Source organism: Polistes dominula, unplaced genomic scaffold (assembly GCF_049000335.1).
Source record: "Polistes dominula isolate Pdom_NZ unplaced genomic scaffold, Pdom_raw_medaka contig_19, whole genome shotgun sequence".
In the NCBI taxonomy this organism is placed as follows: Eukaryota; Metazoa; Arthropoda; class Insecta; order Hymenoptera; family Vespidae; genus Polistes; species Polistes dominula.
The window spans coordinates 2103934-2124154 of NW_028301058.1; the positions used below are offsets into that span (position 1 = coordinate 2103934).

Below are 20221 nucleotides of genomic sequence, written 5' to 3' on the forward strand. Positions count from 1 at the left end.
AATATTGTACTTTCATCGCATTATGTACCTACTATCGCCCACTGGTGGTCCCAGTGCTAACTAAGATGAATTTGTACACGAAAAGTGGACTTTTGATCTTCCATATAATTCTATATTCATTGGTTCTATCTACTCAATCGATAAGAATGAAACGATTGCAATTGAAATTAAATTTATCTTTCGATAGATTCAACAATATAGTTTTTGTATAATATTATATTTTTAAATAATGAAATTAATATAGCTTTTGAAATATATTCAATTAATTTTTGTAGATAAAGCAGATTATTACTGACGGAATATACTCGTACTTAATAGACGTCGCTAGTATAACTTTCTAAAGCAGAATGAATGTAGTTTCTAAATCTGCCACGGCGCCCGAAATACTACAGTCGGCCATTTTCATTTGTATCGTTCTTTTCGCTCGTACCTTTTCCGGATAGTACACAACATGGTAGGTATTTATTTTTGTACACTCTAATATTAATCCAAAAAAATAAATTGCATCTATAAAAATATCGTGAAAAAATATTGTGATATCCAGTTATTATATTTTTATTTCGGTGAAAACGCATGAACTTGAGGTTAAAGATAATGTGATTCGAAGCGCGTGTGTTTAAAAAAGGTGGAGGTTATGTACTGCAGTGTTGTTCCATACAATAATTATAAATAATTGCAATTCTACGTATTATTAATTAACAAGATAATTGTAATGTGTATTCAATGTGTGATTACAGAGTCGTGTTCGTACGAAGACCGTCAAAAAGGCGGCGAAGATGATCATTGAAAAATATCATCATCGCCTAACCTTGGATTTTCACACGAATAAGAGGATATGCGAAGAAATTGCTATAATTCCTAGCAAATCTCTACGAAATAAAATTGCTGGGTATGATTTTAAATAATTTGTTTACTTTTTATTAAAAACTTTGTGCAAAAAAAGATCTTTTTAAGAAAAACGATAGTTGAATACAAAATATTTACTTTATAGATTCGTCACTCACTTGATGAAGCGATTGAAACACAGCCAGGTCCGTGGTATTTCTATTAAACTTCAGGAAGAAGAAAGGGAACGCAGAGACAACTATGTTCCAGAAGTTTCTGCTTTGGAACACGATATCATCGAAGTTGATCCAGAAACCAAGGAAATGTTGAAGATGTTAGAATTCAACAACATTACTGGATTACAATTAACTCAACCCGTTACACAATTTAGTAGACGTTCTTAAAATATTTCTTTTTACTTAAAATAAAATTGTTGGTCTTGCATTTTTAAATAAAATTGCATGCTGACAATCTAAGGACGTTGCCTTTTTTTTGTTTTTATTCGTTGTATGATTGTACTAACTCGTTTCTTTTATACTCTGTGAATTGTGTTCAGGATTAGAAGTTAGTCTAAATTATTATACAAATCTAAAAATTTACAAATCGAATTCATTTGGATAGAACAATCTAATAATATTTCAGTAAATTAATTATGAACTATGTACATCATATATGCAATAACTTGTGAAGTGTTTTACACATGCGCATTGTTGAATAACACAATAGCTACAGTACCGTACTACGAATGACGCATTATTACATACGGAAATCTATACTACCACATTTATAAGTTTTATTATCGTCTAGGAAGTAAGCAAGGTATCTGACCTTCTTTGGATAGCATTCTATCAATATTTCTTTCTTTATATGACCTCGCATAGAATCGACTGACGTTATTTTTTTACATGTGAATAAGACTCGTGTGATTTTTCCGTACCAATCGTAAATAGACCATGTATGAAAGGAATGCCTATCGATTTTTTTTTAGTAATTCAAAACTATTTCATCATTCTACAAAAACATGATGGTATCTTTAACAACTGGTTTATCAAATTCGCTATATTTATAGGAGATAAGTTAACATGGTCAAAGAACAGTGTAAAACAATTTTGTATGAACGTTTCTCGAATCAAATGTTCCTTGTAAGCATGTGCACAAAGTATTGTTCTATGAAACGTTTATGAATCGATGTAAAAGACTAGGAACGTTTGCCATGAAACAAAAAAATAAATATGAAAGCGATATAGAAAGAGAGAGAGAGAGAGCAAAAGAATGGTAAAGGAAAGTTCGCGAAGGCCGAGACGCATTCGTTCGATAATCAGGCGTCGCATTATGGCATGGCCCTTCAGCATGCACCCTCCTCGCCTACGCTCTCGAGCCAGGCCTGCCCGATATTTATTTGGAGGCTGCGCACGAGAAGAATTTGCGAATGAAGAGACCTATACTGGTAGTAAGTAGAGAGACTAGTAATATTAGTAGTAGAAGAGAATGAGCCTAACATCATCTATTCTCTTATCTTTTCTTTTTTATCAAAGGTATAAGTTCAGCATTAAAAAAGATGGCGGCGACGCTCAAGAGCGTGGGATGTAAGAGAAAAAGAATGAGAGAAAGGAAGGAAGGAAAGGGTAGAAGAGAGTTTAAGTCTAACCGTGTAAGAGAGAAAGAGAAAATGAATCTTAAAGCGAGCATAATCGAACGGCGCCGAGTCGGGCCGAGTCAGTCGGCTATTGGTGGTCTGTGAGTCTGGAGGTGGGCCGACCACCGGTGAACCGAGCTCCACGCAGCTCGGTCGCGCTCGGTTGGCAGTCGGGCCCAGTTGTCCGTCGAGGAATTATCGTCAGCGTGCTTATTTTTTGTTCGTTTATTATTCGTTCCGCCTGAAGTTTTATACCGTAGTCTCATAGTCTCTCTCTTTCTCGACCTCCTTCGTGAAGAGGACTTTTCTTCTCTCTTTTTCGCTCCACCGTAGTCGTCGTCATCGTTGTCGTCATCGTTGTCGTCTGTCAGTCGATCCTCTCGATCTGCGCACTCGTACACCCGACTCCCCTTTCTTTTTCCGATCGCACACCCGGCAAAAATCCCCACCTCGCTATGTGACGGATATCACGGGGCACTTGGTGTGTACCCCGCCCGCTATATATTATTACTCCCTTCCTATCCTCTTTTTCTCTCTCTTGCTCATTTGCCCCTCTCCCCCTGCCCCATCTCGTTATACCCATCTCTCCACGGAGGCAGTCGGTCGTGCGAAAAAGAGAGTGACAGAAGGAGAGAGGAGATCGTGTATATGTGTATGTTATGTTATGTGCGTGCGTGTGCGTGCGTGCGTGCGTTCTTTCGTTAGTTAGTTAGTTCGCTCGTCGCGTTCGTTCATTCCTTAGAGTGCGTGTGGTTGGTACATGCTGCTTTAGTGTGGTAGTGGCTAAGACGTGCGCGTGCGAGACGAGAGAGAGAGAGAGAGAGAGATAGGTCGAGCGTGAGTCGGCTTCGTGTATAAACGAGCGAGAGGAAAGAAGATAGAAAGAATATTACTACTACTACACTACTACTACTACTACTACTAGTGCAGAGTAGTTTCATCTCGTCTCGTAAGCATTTATTATCGTAAGGAAAGCTCGGTACACGCCACGAGCACGCACTTACGTACGCACGCACGCACGCAGCAAGCAAGCAAGCAAGCAGCACTGAGGGGAAGAGGAACGAACGGGGGTCCACGAGGGGGCCCCGTTTGAAATCGTGGAGCCAACGAAAGATGGAGTGCCCGCACCTCGCTCAAAGCGTCCGACTCGATACTAACGACGTTGAAACGACCTGCACGAAGGATTTGCCGTTCGTTTGCGCAGGTAAGAAATTCTTTCATTTATATACCAAATATATATTCCATTCCAACCCTGCCTCTTCAACCTCAGGCCCTTTTTTTCATCTTCTTTATCTCTTCTTATCATTTAGAGACTATAGGTCTCTTTCTCTCTCTCTCTCTCTCTCTCTTTCTCTCTCTTTTTTTTCTACATATTTCCGGTTAACTTTATATCCGTTTCCTTCTTTTGCACCATGACCCAGGCCCAGGCCGTTCCTCTCGCGGCCTTGAGTTGTCGTCGTGATGGCAACGAGACGAAGCGCGATCATCAGCTACCATTTCCCTTTAGCGAGAAACACGCTCTTTAAAGATTAATTTCCCACCCCCCCTCCCCCTCCCTCACACCCTTGCTACCTCTCCCTCTTCCCTTCTTTACGTATCTCTTTCTCTTTGTAAAAGAACCGAACGTGGGAGAGATCAGATTGTTCGGTCCGTTCACCTAACCACCGACGGTGATAGGGTCTCTCGTGTTATTATTTGTCAGTGTAACACCTTTTTCTTTTCTTACACGTCATTCGACAAACACACACACACACACAGGTGTGTCGTCTGTACAGGTATAATATATATGGATGTGTATGTGCGTAAAGAGAGAACACGTTTGTACAATAGTTATAGATGTGTGAATGCTTGTTCTTCTCTCTCGTACGGGTGAAAGAGAAAGAGAGAGAGAGAGAGAGAGAGAGAGAGAGAGATAGGGAAGGTAAAAGAGAGAAAGAAAAAAAGAAAGAAAGCAAAAAAAAGAAAGATAGATAGGTCCCAGCGCGCGCGTATGCGTACTCCTAGCTAAGAGTTCTCGGTATGCGCCGCGGCCGTCATTGGAAAATCAATACCAGACGGCACTAATCAGCTGGCTCGAGATCGCGTCGTTTCGGTAGCACACGACCGATGTATCCTCTCCCTTTACTTCTTCTCTCTCTCTCTCTCTCTCTCTATATATATATATATATATATTTCTTTCTCTTTTTAACGACGACGACCAGGTTTTTCTTCTACTCCCCGAGCACCAGCAATGATGCATCTCCCCTTCCTCTATCCATCTCACTTCTTCTTTAACGTTGTTCGTATACGCACGAGACACGCTGAACACAACACCACCACCATCGGGCCCAGGTACAAATAATAAGACGTCAACTAATCTTGTTGGAATTCATTTAAACGAATGGGGATGGGGAATATGCTAATTTTTTTTTCTATCAATTATATCTATGTCCATCTTTTTCTTTTTACTTTGGGGGTGGTCATCTTGTTTTGCTCGTAAGACGCAACTGATTAATTGACTTTTTTTTTTCTTCTATGATTATATGTCCTACCTTTCGTGTTTTTTTTTTTTTTAATCTTATTGCATTTCAGGATTATTCTACTTTGATTGATTTGTTTTTATCAAAGATTATTTCCTCGTATCGTTTGCGACATTTAAATATCACAGGTAGACAATGTTACCTAAAAACGATATGCCTCATTGTATTTTTCAATTTTGCTACAATTCTATGTACATCCACCATCCACCCCTTTTTTTTTTTTGCTGGAGGGAAGGTCCTCATTTCGTATACTCCACCCTTTCCTTTCTCTTTGGCACGACCTCGAAACTATATTTACTTCGTGAAAAACGTGCGCAGCACAGTTCTTCTCTCCTCCAGTATGTTTCTTTCTTTTATTTCTTTTTATAAGGAATCTTTTTAAACTCCATTTTTTGAAGTACAACCATCCCTCTCTCTCTCTCTCTCTCTCTCGTTTCATTTTCTCTTAGAATTTAGTCCTTTATCTCTTGTTAACTCAGTCCTTACCTTGATTATAATCAATCCTGTTAGATTCTTCGTTGGCAATCCTTCTTAAGGAGATCTAGATTTACCAGGTCAAAGCTCGATTCTCGAGTTTTTCGTTATAGGGGTAAGGTAGGGCAGGTAAAGTTGTGTGTCCTCCTCTTCCTTATCGTCGTCGTCGTCGTCGTCGTCGTCGTTGTCTTACTTTGAACGAACAACTCTCAAAGCCGCAACGTTACTTCTTTCTTCTAGCGGGAGAACCTTTTATGGTTGCCCAGGGGTACGTGGGGAGGGATTCTTGAAAGAATCACCGCGATGGTGGTGGTGATGGTATAATGGTTATGGTATAATGGTTATGGTATAGTAGTAGTAGTAGTAGTAGTAATGGTGGTGTGGTGCATTGAAGCGAACTGGGAGAAGCTCTCCCAGCGATTTCGCGAGATTTCCTCTTTGGTACGAATGATCGAACATAAGTTTCAAATTTATCACGAAAAAAAAGAAACTAAAAAACATATAACATAAACATTACGAGAATAAAAACAAAAAAAAAACTTAAAAACAATAACCTAATAATAATAATAATATGATTTTCTCAAAATATATGACCTAACCAAAAAAATCGAAAAAATGATTTCATTTCGAGAATAACAACGATGATCGTTCGAAATGAATAATTTATTTATTTTATTTCATCGAACGCAATAATCTTACGGCGTAGAAAACGATGGAAGGTGTTTCTTCCTCCGAGGTTACGAAGGAAAGGGTAAAAGGGTAGGAGAAAGGGAGAGAGAAGTGGTGGGGGATAGGGAGGAAAAGAAACGAAGCGTCATGTAGGTATAGCAAGAAGGATAGAAAGAGAAAGAGAGAGAGAATGGGACGAACGATGAGTCAAACTCCCTTCTCCTTACACGTACACATATATGTATACACCCACACATATATACATGTGTGTGTAGACGAGTACGAAAGCTTGTTTTTCCAACGACCGTCTAGTCGGTCAACACACGATCGAATCTCGACGAGTAGGACGATTCAGAAACACGTGGGGGATCGCATGGAACGGTGTTCGTTGCAACTCCCTCTCTCCGTCTATCTATCTATCTCTCTCTTTCTCTCTTTATCTCCCCCTGTTTCTCTCTGATGCATTCGGAGTCGACTGACTGAGAACGATCGTCGTTGCACGCTCGACGAATCGTAACGCATGTGAGACAGGATCGATGATAATGCCTCTTCGATGATTCTTCAAGTCTTTTTGACATTTCATCCTCACCATAATCATCATCATCATCATCATCATCTTCATCATCAACGTCGTCGTCGTTGTTGTCGTCGTCGTGAGAAAAAAGATGGTCCCTTCATAGACACGATAAAAGGTCTCAATCTTGCTGCCATCAGCATCAGCATCATCATCATCATCATTATCATTATCACTGGAAGTACTACTACTACTGCTATGGACTACTACCAACCAACTACTACTATTACTACCACCACCAACTACCCCACCACCAGCTCTTTTCCTGTTGTAGCTCTCTCCGCAGACTGCTTCGAGTACGACGACGTTGCAAAATCGATAACGGCACGCTCTGCTGCTGCTGCTGCTGCTGTTGCTGCTGCTGCTGCTACTGCTTCTGATTTTGCTGCTGCCTGCCTCTGCTAGCAGCATTTAATAGGATGCGAGAGTGCAGTCCGTCGTACTCGCAAGAACAAGTTTTACCTTCTTCTTCTTCCTCTTTCGTGTCCCGTTGCAACACCATCCTCCTCTTTCTCCTCCTCCTCTTCCTTCTTCTTCTTCTCTTCCTCCTCTTTTCCGCTACCGCACAGCGTCGATTTATCGATCGCAAGAGACGATCGCTCGCCAAAGAGTTTTCCACGAGAACGCATTCAAGGAAGGCGTGGCGAACACCTCTCTCACAGAGTTAAAAGACAAAACTAGGATTCTCTTTCTATCTTTCTTTTTTTATCTATGTCTTTTTCTTATCATTCTATTTCTATTCTAATTCTCTTAGATTTGTCCTTTTACCAAAACGGTACTTACACAACACGACGACGAAATCGAGTCGTCGACGAGTTTACTTCTTTCACGCCCACGCCAATCCTTGAATTCTCAAACATATCGAATTTCGTTAAAGAAACCTTCCACGAGAGAGATTCGTTCCTCTTAAGCTGCTAACCAATACCCAATCGTTTCATTCGAATCTTATTTACGTTGAGCGCCACGTCAGTCATCGGTGGTTGACACTAGACTCTTCGTTTAGGCCGCGTCTGTCACATGTGACTGACACGTTTAACTATTTTTATAATACAAGGTAACGTCTGTGGCCTGACGGGAATTTCCCTAAGAATTCATGTGGTATTCAACGTGTTAATAGATACATAGGTCATTATACACTTATATAGGGTTTTTTGATTTGGAACTATTCGATATTCGAATAGGTTAAACACATTCGACACGCCCGAGTATTACATGTGGTAATTTCATTGAGTAGCACGATATTGAATGAACGTTTCTGTTCTATACATGGCTGTCGTTCGATACACCACCACTACCACCACCATCAATACAATGCTTTTGTAATTCCATCGATATAGGCATCTAACACAACGAAGGAAATTGATTTTGGAACGTTGTTGTTGAATAAAAAGAAACTATCTGACGTAAGCACGATACGATGACTCCGAATGCAACGAATTTTCAATTCGATGTTGCATTTATTAATACGTTTCGAATAACAGTCTGCGAATTTGATGCGTCAAGAATTGTTTTCTTGTATTATGTGAGACAAATGATACTTTTTATCATGGTTACGTATAAAGGAATCTATGTATTTTTGTATGTGAATTCTTGAATGTATTGAGTTGTCCGAAAAATTCGTGCCAATTTTCGATAGATGGTTTATTTAATGCTTTTTTGCTAAAAAAAACCTGAAAAGTTATGAAAGAGCACGACATTTTAAATTTATTATCTTAATATATATAAATTACGTGTCACGTTGTTTGTCCGCAATGGAATCCTAAACTACTAAACCGATTTAAATCAAATTTTGCACACTGTGTGCAATTTTATCCAACTTGAAAGATAGGATAGTTTATATCTCAATTTATAATCGCAATATTATTTGTTTATTAACATAGAGTCATGATTATCTCTGTTAGTTCGATAAGATTCTAACAGACAGCGGTATAAGGTAATTTATGCTGCAATTGAAAATGCATTCGTAGTTATCGTAAAAAGTGGTTTAAGTAAAGTACAACAAACGTAGAAACAATCGATTTTCTTCTTGTCTTATCGAACCGGAATGCGATATGAGAATATATATATATATCATGTTGCTTATATTTTTCTTTTTAGATTTGATTTTTTTTATTTGATTTTTTCGATCCTATATACACTCGTTGCACGCACCACGACCACCGGTTACGACGCAAGCATTCGAATATAGATCGTTGTGTATGTGTGTGTGTTGTATGTATGCATGCATGCAATAATAGTTCGAAAAGTATGCCTCGAGTTTGACGTTCGTTTCATGCCAGTGTCAAATTCTTTGGTCAACAGAGACTCGTCTTCACATAACCCGTTCTCTCTCTTTCTCTCAGTTTCTCTCTTCGTCATTTTAGATACCGTTGTTAATTATATTGGAAAGTTTGGACTTTGATTCTTCTTCTTTTTTTCTTTTACCTCTTTTATATATATATATATATATATATTAAACAAAAATAAAGAATAAATCATTATTTATATTTACGTATGCGTGACCAATGATGTCAATTTAATTTCCAATGTAGAAAATTTCTCTTTCTTTATTATATACATTTATTTATTTTTTTTCTACAAGGTTACGATGATTGTGTGTGTATGACTTTTTAATATGCAACGTTGAAACTTTTTTCCTTTCTACATATTTTATATCATTCGCAGAAAAAATATAATATATCATATTTTATCATATGTAAGGAAATATAGATATAAATGTATGATATTTAAAAAAAAAAAATTATGAAAAATTAGCATATAACATTTACTTCAAAGTTTCTTTCGAGAAATCAAATTTTGCATTCGCACACGATCAAATTACTATCCTTTTTTTTTTAAGTTAAATTAATTATATTTACAACTAGGGGTGCCCCGCCACGCGTTGCTGTGGCTCACAATCAGCAACGAATTACCTTATATCGCCATCTGTTAGAATCTTATCGAACTAACAGAGATAATCATGACTCTTTGTTAATAAACAAATAATATTGCGATTATAAATTGAGATATAAACTATCCTATCTTTCAAGTTGGATGAAACTGCACACAGTGTGCAAAATTTGATTAAAATCGGTTCCGTAGTTTAGGAGTCCATTGCAGACAAACAACGTGACACGCAATTTATATATATTAAGATAAGATTTATATTATTATAATATTGTTAATACTGTTCATAATATTAGAATGTAACCAAAAAAAGTATTGTATTGTCTCAAATAGTGCAATTTTCTTTAAGTCAATACAATTACTTTATATACAAAGTAAAATAATTAATTTAAAAACGTTCATTTTTTTTTTAAATAATAAAACAAATTATTGCATTACAAACAAATAATTATTACTAACAACGAGTAGAAATATTTCAGTAAAGATTCGTAGTACAATGCAGTTTGTTATGGGAGATGTGATGCACACATGTGCATATATACATATCTGTGTATTCCTTCTATATGTGAGGTGGGTGGTAGACCAAGAGAGACGAGAGAGTGTCCACCTGGGAACGACCTTGACTTGGAACATATCAGATTACCTCATCGTAGAAATTCTCGCGCGAGTGAACATCTCGTCTCGGTTCTCGCTTCCCCTTTCGTTCGGTGCTGTTCTTGAAACCCTCTCCTCCACCCTATTCCTATCATCCTACCGTGCTACACCACCCGGTTTTATTTTCTTCTTTTTTTTTTGTTTTTCACAGCAACGATTTCGTGCTAACACCGTCTCAAGTTTCTCCTTTAATTAAGACTTTTGGATATTTTCCATTCCTTTTTTTTTTTCTTACTCTCACCGTCTTTGATTAGATATCAAAAGTTTCATCGAAAAGGGTGTGAGAATCTTTTTCTTTTTAATGTAATGAGAAAAAAAAATGGAATTATAATAAAAACGAGACAAATTTCCAAGGCATTTCGCGATCGATCGGCCAGTCCTGTTGCGAAGGGGGTGTGTCAAACCACCCCTTCTACTACTCCTCTTCTTCTCTTTCTTATTTCAACTCTCTTTTTCTCTGCAACCCCTATCCCACTCCCACCCTCCATTTCCATATTTTATTTCGCAATTACGCAACACGAAGAGGGAGGGAACCAAACACGATGTTTTTTTTTTTTTTTTCTATCAATCACCAGATATATTGCATTTCTGCGACTGGATGGTTGGGTTGAGACATTGTCAACGATTCTAAAAATAAAATAAAAATATAAATTTTATCAACAGGATACAACACTTATGGTTTAGCGGTTAAAAAGTGGTTTCTATTAATACCAAGATGTTGGATTAAATAAATTTATGTAATGTGTGTTGATTTTATTCCATGTTTATCATGTCTAACTATAGTTTTTCTTGTTTCTGTTTTTTATTTTTTTTTTTGGAACGATCCACCTACAACATCACAGTATGCGGTACAGAGAAAAGTACCTGGTTATGTTTGCATTGCGGAGCAGTTCATTGTGGAAGGTACGAGTCAGGACACGCGTTGCAGCATCACGAGAAGAATAATACTCAACATTGTGTGTGCATCGATTGTGAGAACCTCTCTGTCTTTTGGTGAGTTATGAAAATACTCGGAATTTTTCAAAGAAAATATATAAATATTGAATTGTTCGTAATTGTATCAAATTGAAATAAAAAATGATCGAACCAATGAACAAAAAGATGTTGATAACATATTGAAATGATATATTTTGTGTGTTCGCAGTTACACGTGCGACGAATACGTGATAAACGATACGACAGGTGGTCAAATAGAAAAGATAAGACAAATAATATGTGGTAAAGACGAGCATAAGGAGAACGACGAAAGTTGGAGTACAACTAGCACGACTACACCGTCATCTAGGCGGGAGAGTAGCGAGGACAACGATGCTGACGCTTTATGGAAGGCCGAGGTTGTTGTGAGAAATTTACGACCAAGAACGGCGAGGAAAAGGTTGCATTCGTTGGACGGTACTAGCGGGGACAATAGGCCAGCTACCAAACGTAGAAGCTCGAAGATAACCAAAGAGAAAAAGGTCGTCGGCCTGAGGAATCTTGGGAATACTTGTTTCATGAACGTTGTACTACAATCGTTTAACAACATAAGCCACTTTTGCGAATACCTAACACAAATGCCGTGCCTCGAGGGTATAGCTTTTGACCCATCGGAACCACCGACTCACAGAGGTCGCATCGTAACACCAGGAAGAGCAAAAGAACTTATGAGCGATGCCCTATTAGCCGAGGAACTAAGAAAGGTACTTCTCGGTTTGAGTCTTGGTGGTTCCAACGGTCAAGCCATTTCCCCGGAATGTCTCTTCCTCGTAATATGGAAGGTTGTACCGAGATTCAGGGGTTATCAACAACAGGACGCTCACGAATTTCTCACCTACATGTTAGATAGATTGCACACGGAGTTGTTACAATTATTACCTAGGCTTGGACATGAACCACTTGGTTTGCGTGGAAAGCAGAGCATCGTCACCGCCGTTTTTGGTGGCACTCTACTCAGCGTGGTAAGTCGAGCTCGTTGCGAGCTTGCTACTTAGATATCTTTATCCATTTCTTTTCTCTTACTCTTTTATAATTCATCATTGTCTGAAAATCTATCTTTGAACGCGTGTTCGCGATATAAAAAGAAAATCCCCCCCCAAAAAAAAAAGAACAAAAAGCCCTATAAAATTCCTCTCGCAACGCTCTCAGCGAGACTCTTCGACAAAAGTCATCCTCTTCGTTTTCTCTTGTTCGGGGAGAAGCGCGGACGAATTATGGATCGCGTTTCCTCGCGCAGGTTCACTGCATGAACTGCCGTACGGACTCGAAGACCCACGAACCCTTCCAGGATCTTTCCTTGGATATACCGGATAGACTGCAAAGACGTACGAAGGAACAGGAAGAGGTCTGTAGTCTCACCTATAGTCTAACGAGATTCTTCAAAGTCGAGGAATTGGCTGACAGCGAACTATACTTTTGCGATAATTGTATGGGGAAACAACGGTCCACCAAGAGGTTCTGGATTCATAGGCTGCCTAACGTTAGTATTTGGGAAATAACAAAAATAAAGTATCATTATTTTGTCTAATTCATTTTCTTTGTTCATAACAATCTATCTCTTTCCCAAAGATAATGATAAATCGGATCTAATTTATTTGTATTGTTTGTAGGTGTTGTGCCTTCACATTAAAAGATTTAGGTGGTGTAATTCCTATCGTTCGAAGGTGGACACGCAGGTTGACTTTCCTATGGAATCTCTGGATATGTCGGCATTTACGGTACGAGGTATGACCGGAATGAAATTGGGGACCCAAAATAGTCATCTTTACGATTTGGCCGCTGTCATTGTTCATCATGGTTCTGGGTAAGATTCGTCATTTTAAGAAAAATAAAACAAACATATTTTTCTAATATTTAAAAAGATTGCATCATCTTCAATAATATAAGATAAAAACGTGTGATTATCTTAATACCATTAACGACAAAGTTCAATTAAAATGAAACATGATCAAATCAATCAATGAAAGATGATAATCAGAAAGTAAAATGTGATGTTATTTGATGTTTTGCAGTGCTGGTACTGGACATTACACCGCATTTGCCGTACACGACGGTCAATGGTTCCACTTCAACGACAGTTCGGTACGTCCAGCTAGCACCGACGCAGTTGCTAAGTGCAAGCCTTATATTCTGTTTTATGTAAGAAAGGAATTTTCCATTCCTCCACCGTTGTGACATAATTTAACTGACAAATCTCGTACGGAAGATACGTGTCATGACGAAGAAACGTTAAAAACAACACAAAAGGAGCAGCAGCAACGAAAGACAAGCTTGCTCGATGACGAGGAGGAAGAGGAAGAGGAGGTGGTGTCCCGTGATCGATGAACACCGCCGCCTACAAAACGAATACAAAATTGATTTTGTAAACGTACCCACGAAGAAAGGAAAGAAAAGTAAAAAAAGAATATAACCAAGAAGAGTAGTAGCACGAAAAAGCGGGGAGTGTTGTTGTCAACCGTAAAAAAAAAAAAAGGAAAAAAAAAGAAAAAAAAAATAAGGAAACAAACGACGTCCTTATTCAACCCCCTACCTCCACCCATTATCACCACTACCACTAAACACCATTTCTATACACACCCCCTGATTCTTCTTAACGAATTTATTCGAGCTTTAAAAACAAATAAACAAACGAAAAAAAAGAAAAGCAAATAAACGCCATCTCTCGGTCTCGTTCTCGTTCGTCTTGGTTTATCATTGTCATCGTCATCGTCATCCCTAAAAAAAAAAAAAATGACGAAAAACAAATAATAAAATAAAAGAAAAAATAACTTCGCAAATAGTATACTCGTCGGTCGTCATAATTTCGTCATTAGTTAATGAATAATATGAAAAGAAACATAAAAGGTGATTCAAATAAAACGAAGTCAAATGGAAAGAAGAAGAAAAAAAGAAAGAAAGAAAGAAAGAATGAAAGGGGAGAGTCGATGAAACGCGTACAACGAGTTTAGATGATTTTAAATTAGGAATTATATAATATTGTCATCGTCATTGTCGTCGTCGTCGTCGTGATGTAGGTTGTCCTTTTTGTGACTGACTTATATATGCGAACGGCCACACCCGTACGAGAAAATGAATTAGCACGGCGTGGAATCGTACGCATCGCTTTATTAACGATACACGAGATTATTATTATTATTATTCATTTTATTAAAAGAAACAAAAAAACAAAAAAGCCAAAATATACAAAAGATAGCAGCTAAATATTTCTAAAAAGTTAATCAATCGTGCCAGATTTTACCGTATTTCTATCATACCAATCACCCCAACCCAACCCCCAGGTTTCCTCTAATATCTCAAAAAAACTATCCGCGCGTAAGTCGAATTTTTGCCGAACTTGTTAAAAAAAAAAAAAAGGACAAAAAGAGAGAGAGAGAGAGAGAGAATGTTTCGTCGTTTTCGAAAGGAAAAATAAATGTTATTCTCGCGTAATAATAATCCATCACATAGGTAGTAGTAGTCACTGCTAAAATAAAATTAAAAAAAAAAAAACTAAAACCGTACTTGCGTAGACTAAAAAAGCATCGCCAGGAGGAGAAGGAGGAGGAGGTGGAGGATCGATACAGCCCTGCGCCTGCGGTGGATGATGACGCTCGCAACCCCTTCTTCTTCCTCCCCTCCTCCACACCCTCATTTTAAATAAAATAATATAAAGCGAGAACGAATCTACGGAAGAAAACGAAATACGAAATGAAGAGATTTCATTGAAACAAAATAAAAATAAAATTAAGAATATTAATCGTTGGTTAGAAGAAAAATGGCGTGGTGTGTTTCGGAAGCATGAAAAGAAAAAAGAAATAAATCCGTACCTGTGTAATATATATATGTATTATCCTATAATGGTGTAAAACAATTTGTTTCAATTGATTACGTTTCTATCGTTTAAAATCATCATCATCATCATCATCATCAATTTAATCCGACGAGTGTGAATTTGCGATTAATTCAAGGTTTATTAAATTGTAATTGGTGCGGTGTTGTTTTTGCAAAAAGAAAACGAAAGAAAAAACAAGAAAAAAAACGACCCGTTTAAAATAAGCCTCTCCCTTTCCTTTCTCAGGGACGTCGAAGGAAGAAGAAGAAAAGAAAATAAATGGAAACAATAAACAAACTCGAATGAGAGAGTGAGAGAGAGAGAGAGAAAGAGAGATTGCATATTCTCCATTTTTAGCGAAGTCGATTTTTTTCTTACTTTATGATCACCAGATATATTTACGGTCATAATCCGTACCGTCAATCGATTGATCGATCGATCGATCGAATACGATTATCGAGAATCTAGTGTTTATTGTTTAACAAGAGATACACGATTTATTCGCGATCGATTTATTAGATGATAATATTAATATAATAATATTAATAATTATAATAATAATAATAATAATTATAATAATAATATTAATAATAATAATAATAATATTAATAATAATAATATTAATAATATTAATAAATAATATCTCTTTTACAGACGTTAGAGAGCTGTTTTTTCGTGAAGATCAATTTTCAATGAAAGAAAAGACAAAAATGATAAGAAAAAAAAAAAGAAAAAAAAATTAATAAAAAACAAAAATGCATAAACAAATTAAAAGCAGCCTATTTAAAACACACCGAATTGTCGCGAATTTCAATATGACACACGTTAATCGACACATTTTTATTATTAAACGAGAGAAATATGAATTTTCTATTTCAACCCATAGATACACAAAGGATACACACAAACACACATATATATATATATAATATACATATACACATTACACAGTTATTTGTGTGTACAAAAAAAAACACGCGCGTACGGATGCATTTACAACCCTTGTACGAATGTTTTTCCCTTCGAATTTTCAAATCCCTTTTTTCCTTTTCCACCGTCCTCTTCTCCTATCCTTTCAAACCCTTCTTTCTATTCAACGATTTATTAAAAAAAAAAAAAAAAAAAAAAAAAATGAATTGAAAAAAAAGAAAAAGGCTCGACGACTCTTATGTGATTATTTAAAGACTTATTTTTTCTATAACGATAATAACGATAATAAGTTAAAAAAAAAAAAATGTAAAAGAAACGAAGCGTAGCGAAGGAAACGTTTTATTATTAAAGCGATAAAAAAAAAAAATTCGATAATAATAATAATAATAATATTGTATTCTGTCGATTAAAAAAAAAGAAAATCTTCACGTCGCATCATGGGTTGGAAAAAAAAATAAACCAAAATCAAAGTGTGATGATGGACATTATGTACGAATATACGGACAAAATAAAATAAACGAAAGACACAAAAATAAATTAAAAAAAAAACAATAATAACAAGGACGAACGACGACATACTAAATACATATTTTAAGTTTTTACACAATTGTGTGTGTGTGTTTTGGGGTGGGGGAGGATAGGGTGTGTTTTAAACACAATATTTACTCGGTGTCGATCGGTGCGTGCCTTTTTTTTGGCTTTCTCGATGAAAAAATGAATAAAACGTGTTAACCCTTTTGTTACTTGGATGAATTGTATCATCATCGTTCATATGATGAACCTTTGTGTATCATCGATTCATGTTAATTGTAACGAAAGGGTTAATTATTAGTACCTATTATTAAATCGGCTATTAATGAAATGAAAATATATCGCTATTAATAATACACATCCATTATTATTACGTACGAGTTTTCATGTGTGTAGCGTAATTCAATTATAAACGAAGTATTCTGACCCATGAAAAAAAAAAAAAAAACAAAAAAATAACAACAATAACAAGAAGAAACAAACAAGTGGTAAAATATTCTTATGGATGTGTTAAATGAAACGAAGAAAATAATCAATCATCCCTTAAACAATGAAATCATTTCGATGATAAACCAAATGTCTTTTTCCTGATCTTTTTCTTCATTTCAATCAATGTGTTAGGTTTGATGATCGAACTTCGATGTTTCTTCGTTGTTAAGATGTAAGAACAAGTTAACATTCGATAGAATTTTAAACAAATACAGCCATTATTTTCCATGTTAATACTAAGTTCATCAGTGTCGGGATTTTGTTGATCATTTTGAACGTTGACTTTAGTTTCTTTTGAATTTGGTAATACGAATGAGGTTGATACGTTTGTCATTGAATCTACTTCATTTTGACGAGTATCACTTTGAATATTATTTTCATCAATTATCAACGATTCTTTGGACAAATCTTCGACCAATGAACTATTTTCACTTTTAGAAGTAAACATTGATAAATGTTTATTGGACGATGTTGTTCTGGTTGTTGTACGTTGCGATGAACATTCTTCAAATTCTTTGACCCATTTATCATCACGATCGTATCGTCTACGTGGATATTCTTTGCAAAGTGTCAAATTTTCTAAACTCATTGTCTTTTTCAACGATTTACCACTAGAAATGATCGATGATCTTGTATTACCTGATTTTGGTTCAATCAATTGTGATTGTTCGATGGTTGATTCGTCCGAACACGATTCCGGAATCGAATCTATTTGACATTCTTGATTTTGATAAATTATCTTAGTTGATATTTCCTTACGATGATCAGTGTTGTTTTGTTTACGAGATGATTTCAATTTATTTGAAAATCTACGTACAAATCCTTTCATCTTTGGTAAAATATTTCGTTGATCACGTTGACGTTCGTTATTGTAAGCATAACATTCGATAGATGAATTAAAAAATTCAATTATACCTGGATATGTTAATTCACGAAACGTTTCCAATGATCTTGATTTGTTGGTAACATTGTTACAACGTCCAACGTTTTGTCTAGTTTCTACAATTGTACTCTCAGTTTCTGATATGGTAAATGGAAAACGTTCTTGACTTTTTTTATTAGTTTTATTTTTAATACGCGGTGATTTTTTATTATTATTATTATTATGTTCAAACGTACAAAGTAATCTCGATGTTGAAGAAGAAACCTTTGGTGAAACGCATGTACACGTTTCGTGAATATTTTTTATTATTAACATCGTTGTATCCGCTTCAACAGACATTGTTTTCATTTCTGACTGATTATTCTTATCGAGTTTATCGTCCAATGATTTTTCTTCCATTTTTTTGTACTCGTTATCACCCTTTTCGTAATAATCATTTATTTGATCATCCTGTTTATTATTTAAAGGTAATGCAGAAATGAAATTTGTACGATTGGATTGTTTTGTAACATCCGTTGAATTTTCAATCGTATTTTGTATCAAATTAGTTTCATTCAATTTAACAGAATTTTCTTGATCGATATTTACAGTAGGTGATTCCTTATTTTCAAACGTTGATGATTCGGATAAATCATATTCTTCGAGTTTCGTTTCTGATTCTTCTTGCAAAATGGAAAGATGACTTTGTCTTGGATACATCGTATATTCCGAATTATACGGATTATATTTATCTTCCTGTAAATATGACATTTCAATTGGTTCTTTTAACGTTTGATGATAATCTTCGGTAAAGTTCAATGATCCAATACTTTCCGACAAATTTGTTTTACTTAAATTTGAATACAATGATTCGGGATATTGATGATTTTCTTTAACGTAGATCATTTCATGATTCGATAGATCAACCGATTTACACCTCCTATCGTCTACCTGTAAAAATAAATTGTGTGTTTTTTTTTTTATAAATTAAACATCGTGATTTGTTCTTTTCATTGCAAAAAAAAAAAACAAAAAACAAATCAAACGTACCAAACGTTTCGTAGGTAATTTTGAATGAGGTGCTGAAAATGCTCTACGTGATTCATCGATGATATCAAATTCATCATAATTTTTGGATTCAGTGGTTACCATTGGTTCTTCATGTGTTTTAATCAAAATCAAATTTTGATCAGACGATTCCGAAGTGTCGAAATTTTCGCTGTCATCGTAAGATCTGTATCGAGTTCTCGTTGAATTATTTTCTTTATCTTTGGTATTTAACGTTGAACAAACATTTGATAAAGCATTTGATAATACACTGCTATCCAATGAACGATTTTGCGTGTAAGTTTTGCTACCAGCTGACGTAGAACACGAAACATCTTCAGAATATAATCGTAAACTTGGAACACTGGTTATGTTATTGTCTTGTCTTTCATTATCAGATGCATTAAATGTTTCCAAATCATCGTTTAATCCTACATTAAGAAACGAAGACATTTTTTCTGGATTATTTTCATACAAAGAATGATCTTCACTAAAATATCTCGCAATATTCGTCCTTGATACGAGAAATTCTTCCCTTTCTATACAATTTTTTGCTGAAGATGGACATGACAAGTGTTCGATCATTTTACCTTTCAGATGTTTAGACAAATTGATAGAATTAATGTTAGATTCATCAGATAAATCATTTTTCTGTTTTACGTTTTCTGAACGTGAGGAAATCAAAACACCTGATTTTGATGGCACAGTTATCAAATCATTATTATTATTATTATTATTATTATTATTAACTAGTTTATTTCGAGATAACTCTTGAAATGATCGGAATGAAGATAACGCTTGATTATCTTCACTTCTTGATGATAAAACGTTGGATATTCTTTCGTCTAACGTAGTTTTAGAAACTGGTGATGATAATTCCGTATTTGTTATTGGACTATTGATTTTTTTAAATAAACAATTGGATGTTGTTGGTTCATTAATACTTTCAGATTCACTACTTGAACTTAAATTTTTGAAGATAACACCAGTGTTCGGTCTGTATCCTCCACATTTAATTGGACGCACATTGTTTGTAGATAAATGTGAAATGGGATTGAGTTTCGTTTTATTTGTTAATAATTTGTTACATTTATTTATACGATCGTCGTTAGCTGATTTAGATTGACGTTTAATTAAATCAGATTTTTTATTATCATCGTCATCATCGTCATGCTTGCAATAATAACTTCGTGACGTCATAGAACCCGTAAATGTATTTGCTTTAAAACGAAACTTTGACGAATCATTGTCATCGTAAATTTGTGTCAATGATGATTCCATCGAACTTTCGTCATTCAATTTATTTGAATTTTCTGATTGAGTTAAAATATTAAACAAA

General features: G+C 35.7%; 2 protein-coding genes and 1 long non-coding RNA gene across 5 annotated transcripts; all 3 read left to right on the plus strand.

Annotated features, from left to right (window-relative positions):
- Positions 1 to 365: 365 nt before the first annotated feature.
- On the plus strand, positions 366 to 1301 carry RpS17 (ribosomal protein S17). The gene is made up of 3 exons (XM_015319811.2): positions 366 to 454; positions 738 to 889; positions 992 to 1301. Exons 1-3 carry the CDS (start codon positions 452 to 454, stop codon positions 1227 to 1229), a joined length of 393 nt encoding a protein of 130 aa, XP_015175297.1. The 5' UTR covers positions 366 to 451; the 3' UTR covers positions 1230 to 1301.
- Positions 1302 to 1452: 151 nt separating this feature from the next.
- LOC107065812 (ubiquitin carboxyl-terminal hydrolase 3) lies at positions 1453 to 16159 on the plus strand. Of its 3 annotated transcripts, none has more exons than XM_089175901.1 (7): positions 1453 to 3665; positions 11080 to 11230; positions 11382 to 12174; positions 12450 to 12692; positions 12823 to 13016; positions 13225 to 13294; positions 15678 to 16159. In XM_089175901.1, exons 1-7 carry the CDS (start codon positions 3575 to 3577, stop codon positions 15717 to 15719), a joined length of 1584 nt encoding a protein of 527 aa, XP_089032027.1. In that variant the 5' UTR covers positions 1453 to 3574; the 3' UTR covers positions 15720 to 16159. The 3 variants fall into 3 exon arrangements, with proteins under 3 accessions (XP_089032027.1, XP_015175293.1, XP_015175292.1); XM_015319807.2 differs by lacking the exon at positions 15678 to 16159 and adding an exon at positions 13419 to 15076; XM_015319806.2 differs by lacking the exon at positions 15678 to 16159 and having other exon boundaries at positions 1453 to 3410; positions 3486 to 3665; positions 13225 to 15076.
- LOC149031477 (uncharacterized) lies at positions 4104 to 10802 on the plus strand. The gene is made up of 2 exons (XR_016177738.1): positions 4104 to 4236; positions 4663 to 10802. It is a non-coding gene; the product is annotated as an uncharacterized LOC149031477 (long non-coding RNA).
- Positions 16160 to 20221: the final 4062 nt, after the last annotated feature.

Bases quoted from the DNA above. Each gene is read 5' to 3' on its own strand.
- LOC107065812 (XM_015319806.2), top strand. From the start codon at position 3,575: ATGGAGTGCCCGCACCTCGCTCAAAGCGTCCGACTCGATACTAACGAC. The intron at 3,666-11,079 runs GTAAGAAATTCT...ACAACATCACAG, and splicing joins TTTGCCGTTCGTTTGCGCAG to TATGCGGTACAGAGAAAAGT. The intron at 11,231-11,381 runs GTGAGTTATGAA...GTGTGTTCGCAG, and splicing joins GAGAACCTCTCTGTCTTTTG to TTACACGTGCGACGAATACG.
- RpS17 (XM_015319811.2), top strand. The intron at 890-991 runs GTATGATTTTAA...TTTACTTTATAG, and splicing joins CTACGAAATAAAATTGCTGG to ATTCGTCACTCACTTGATGA.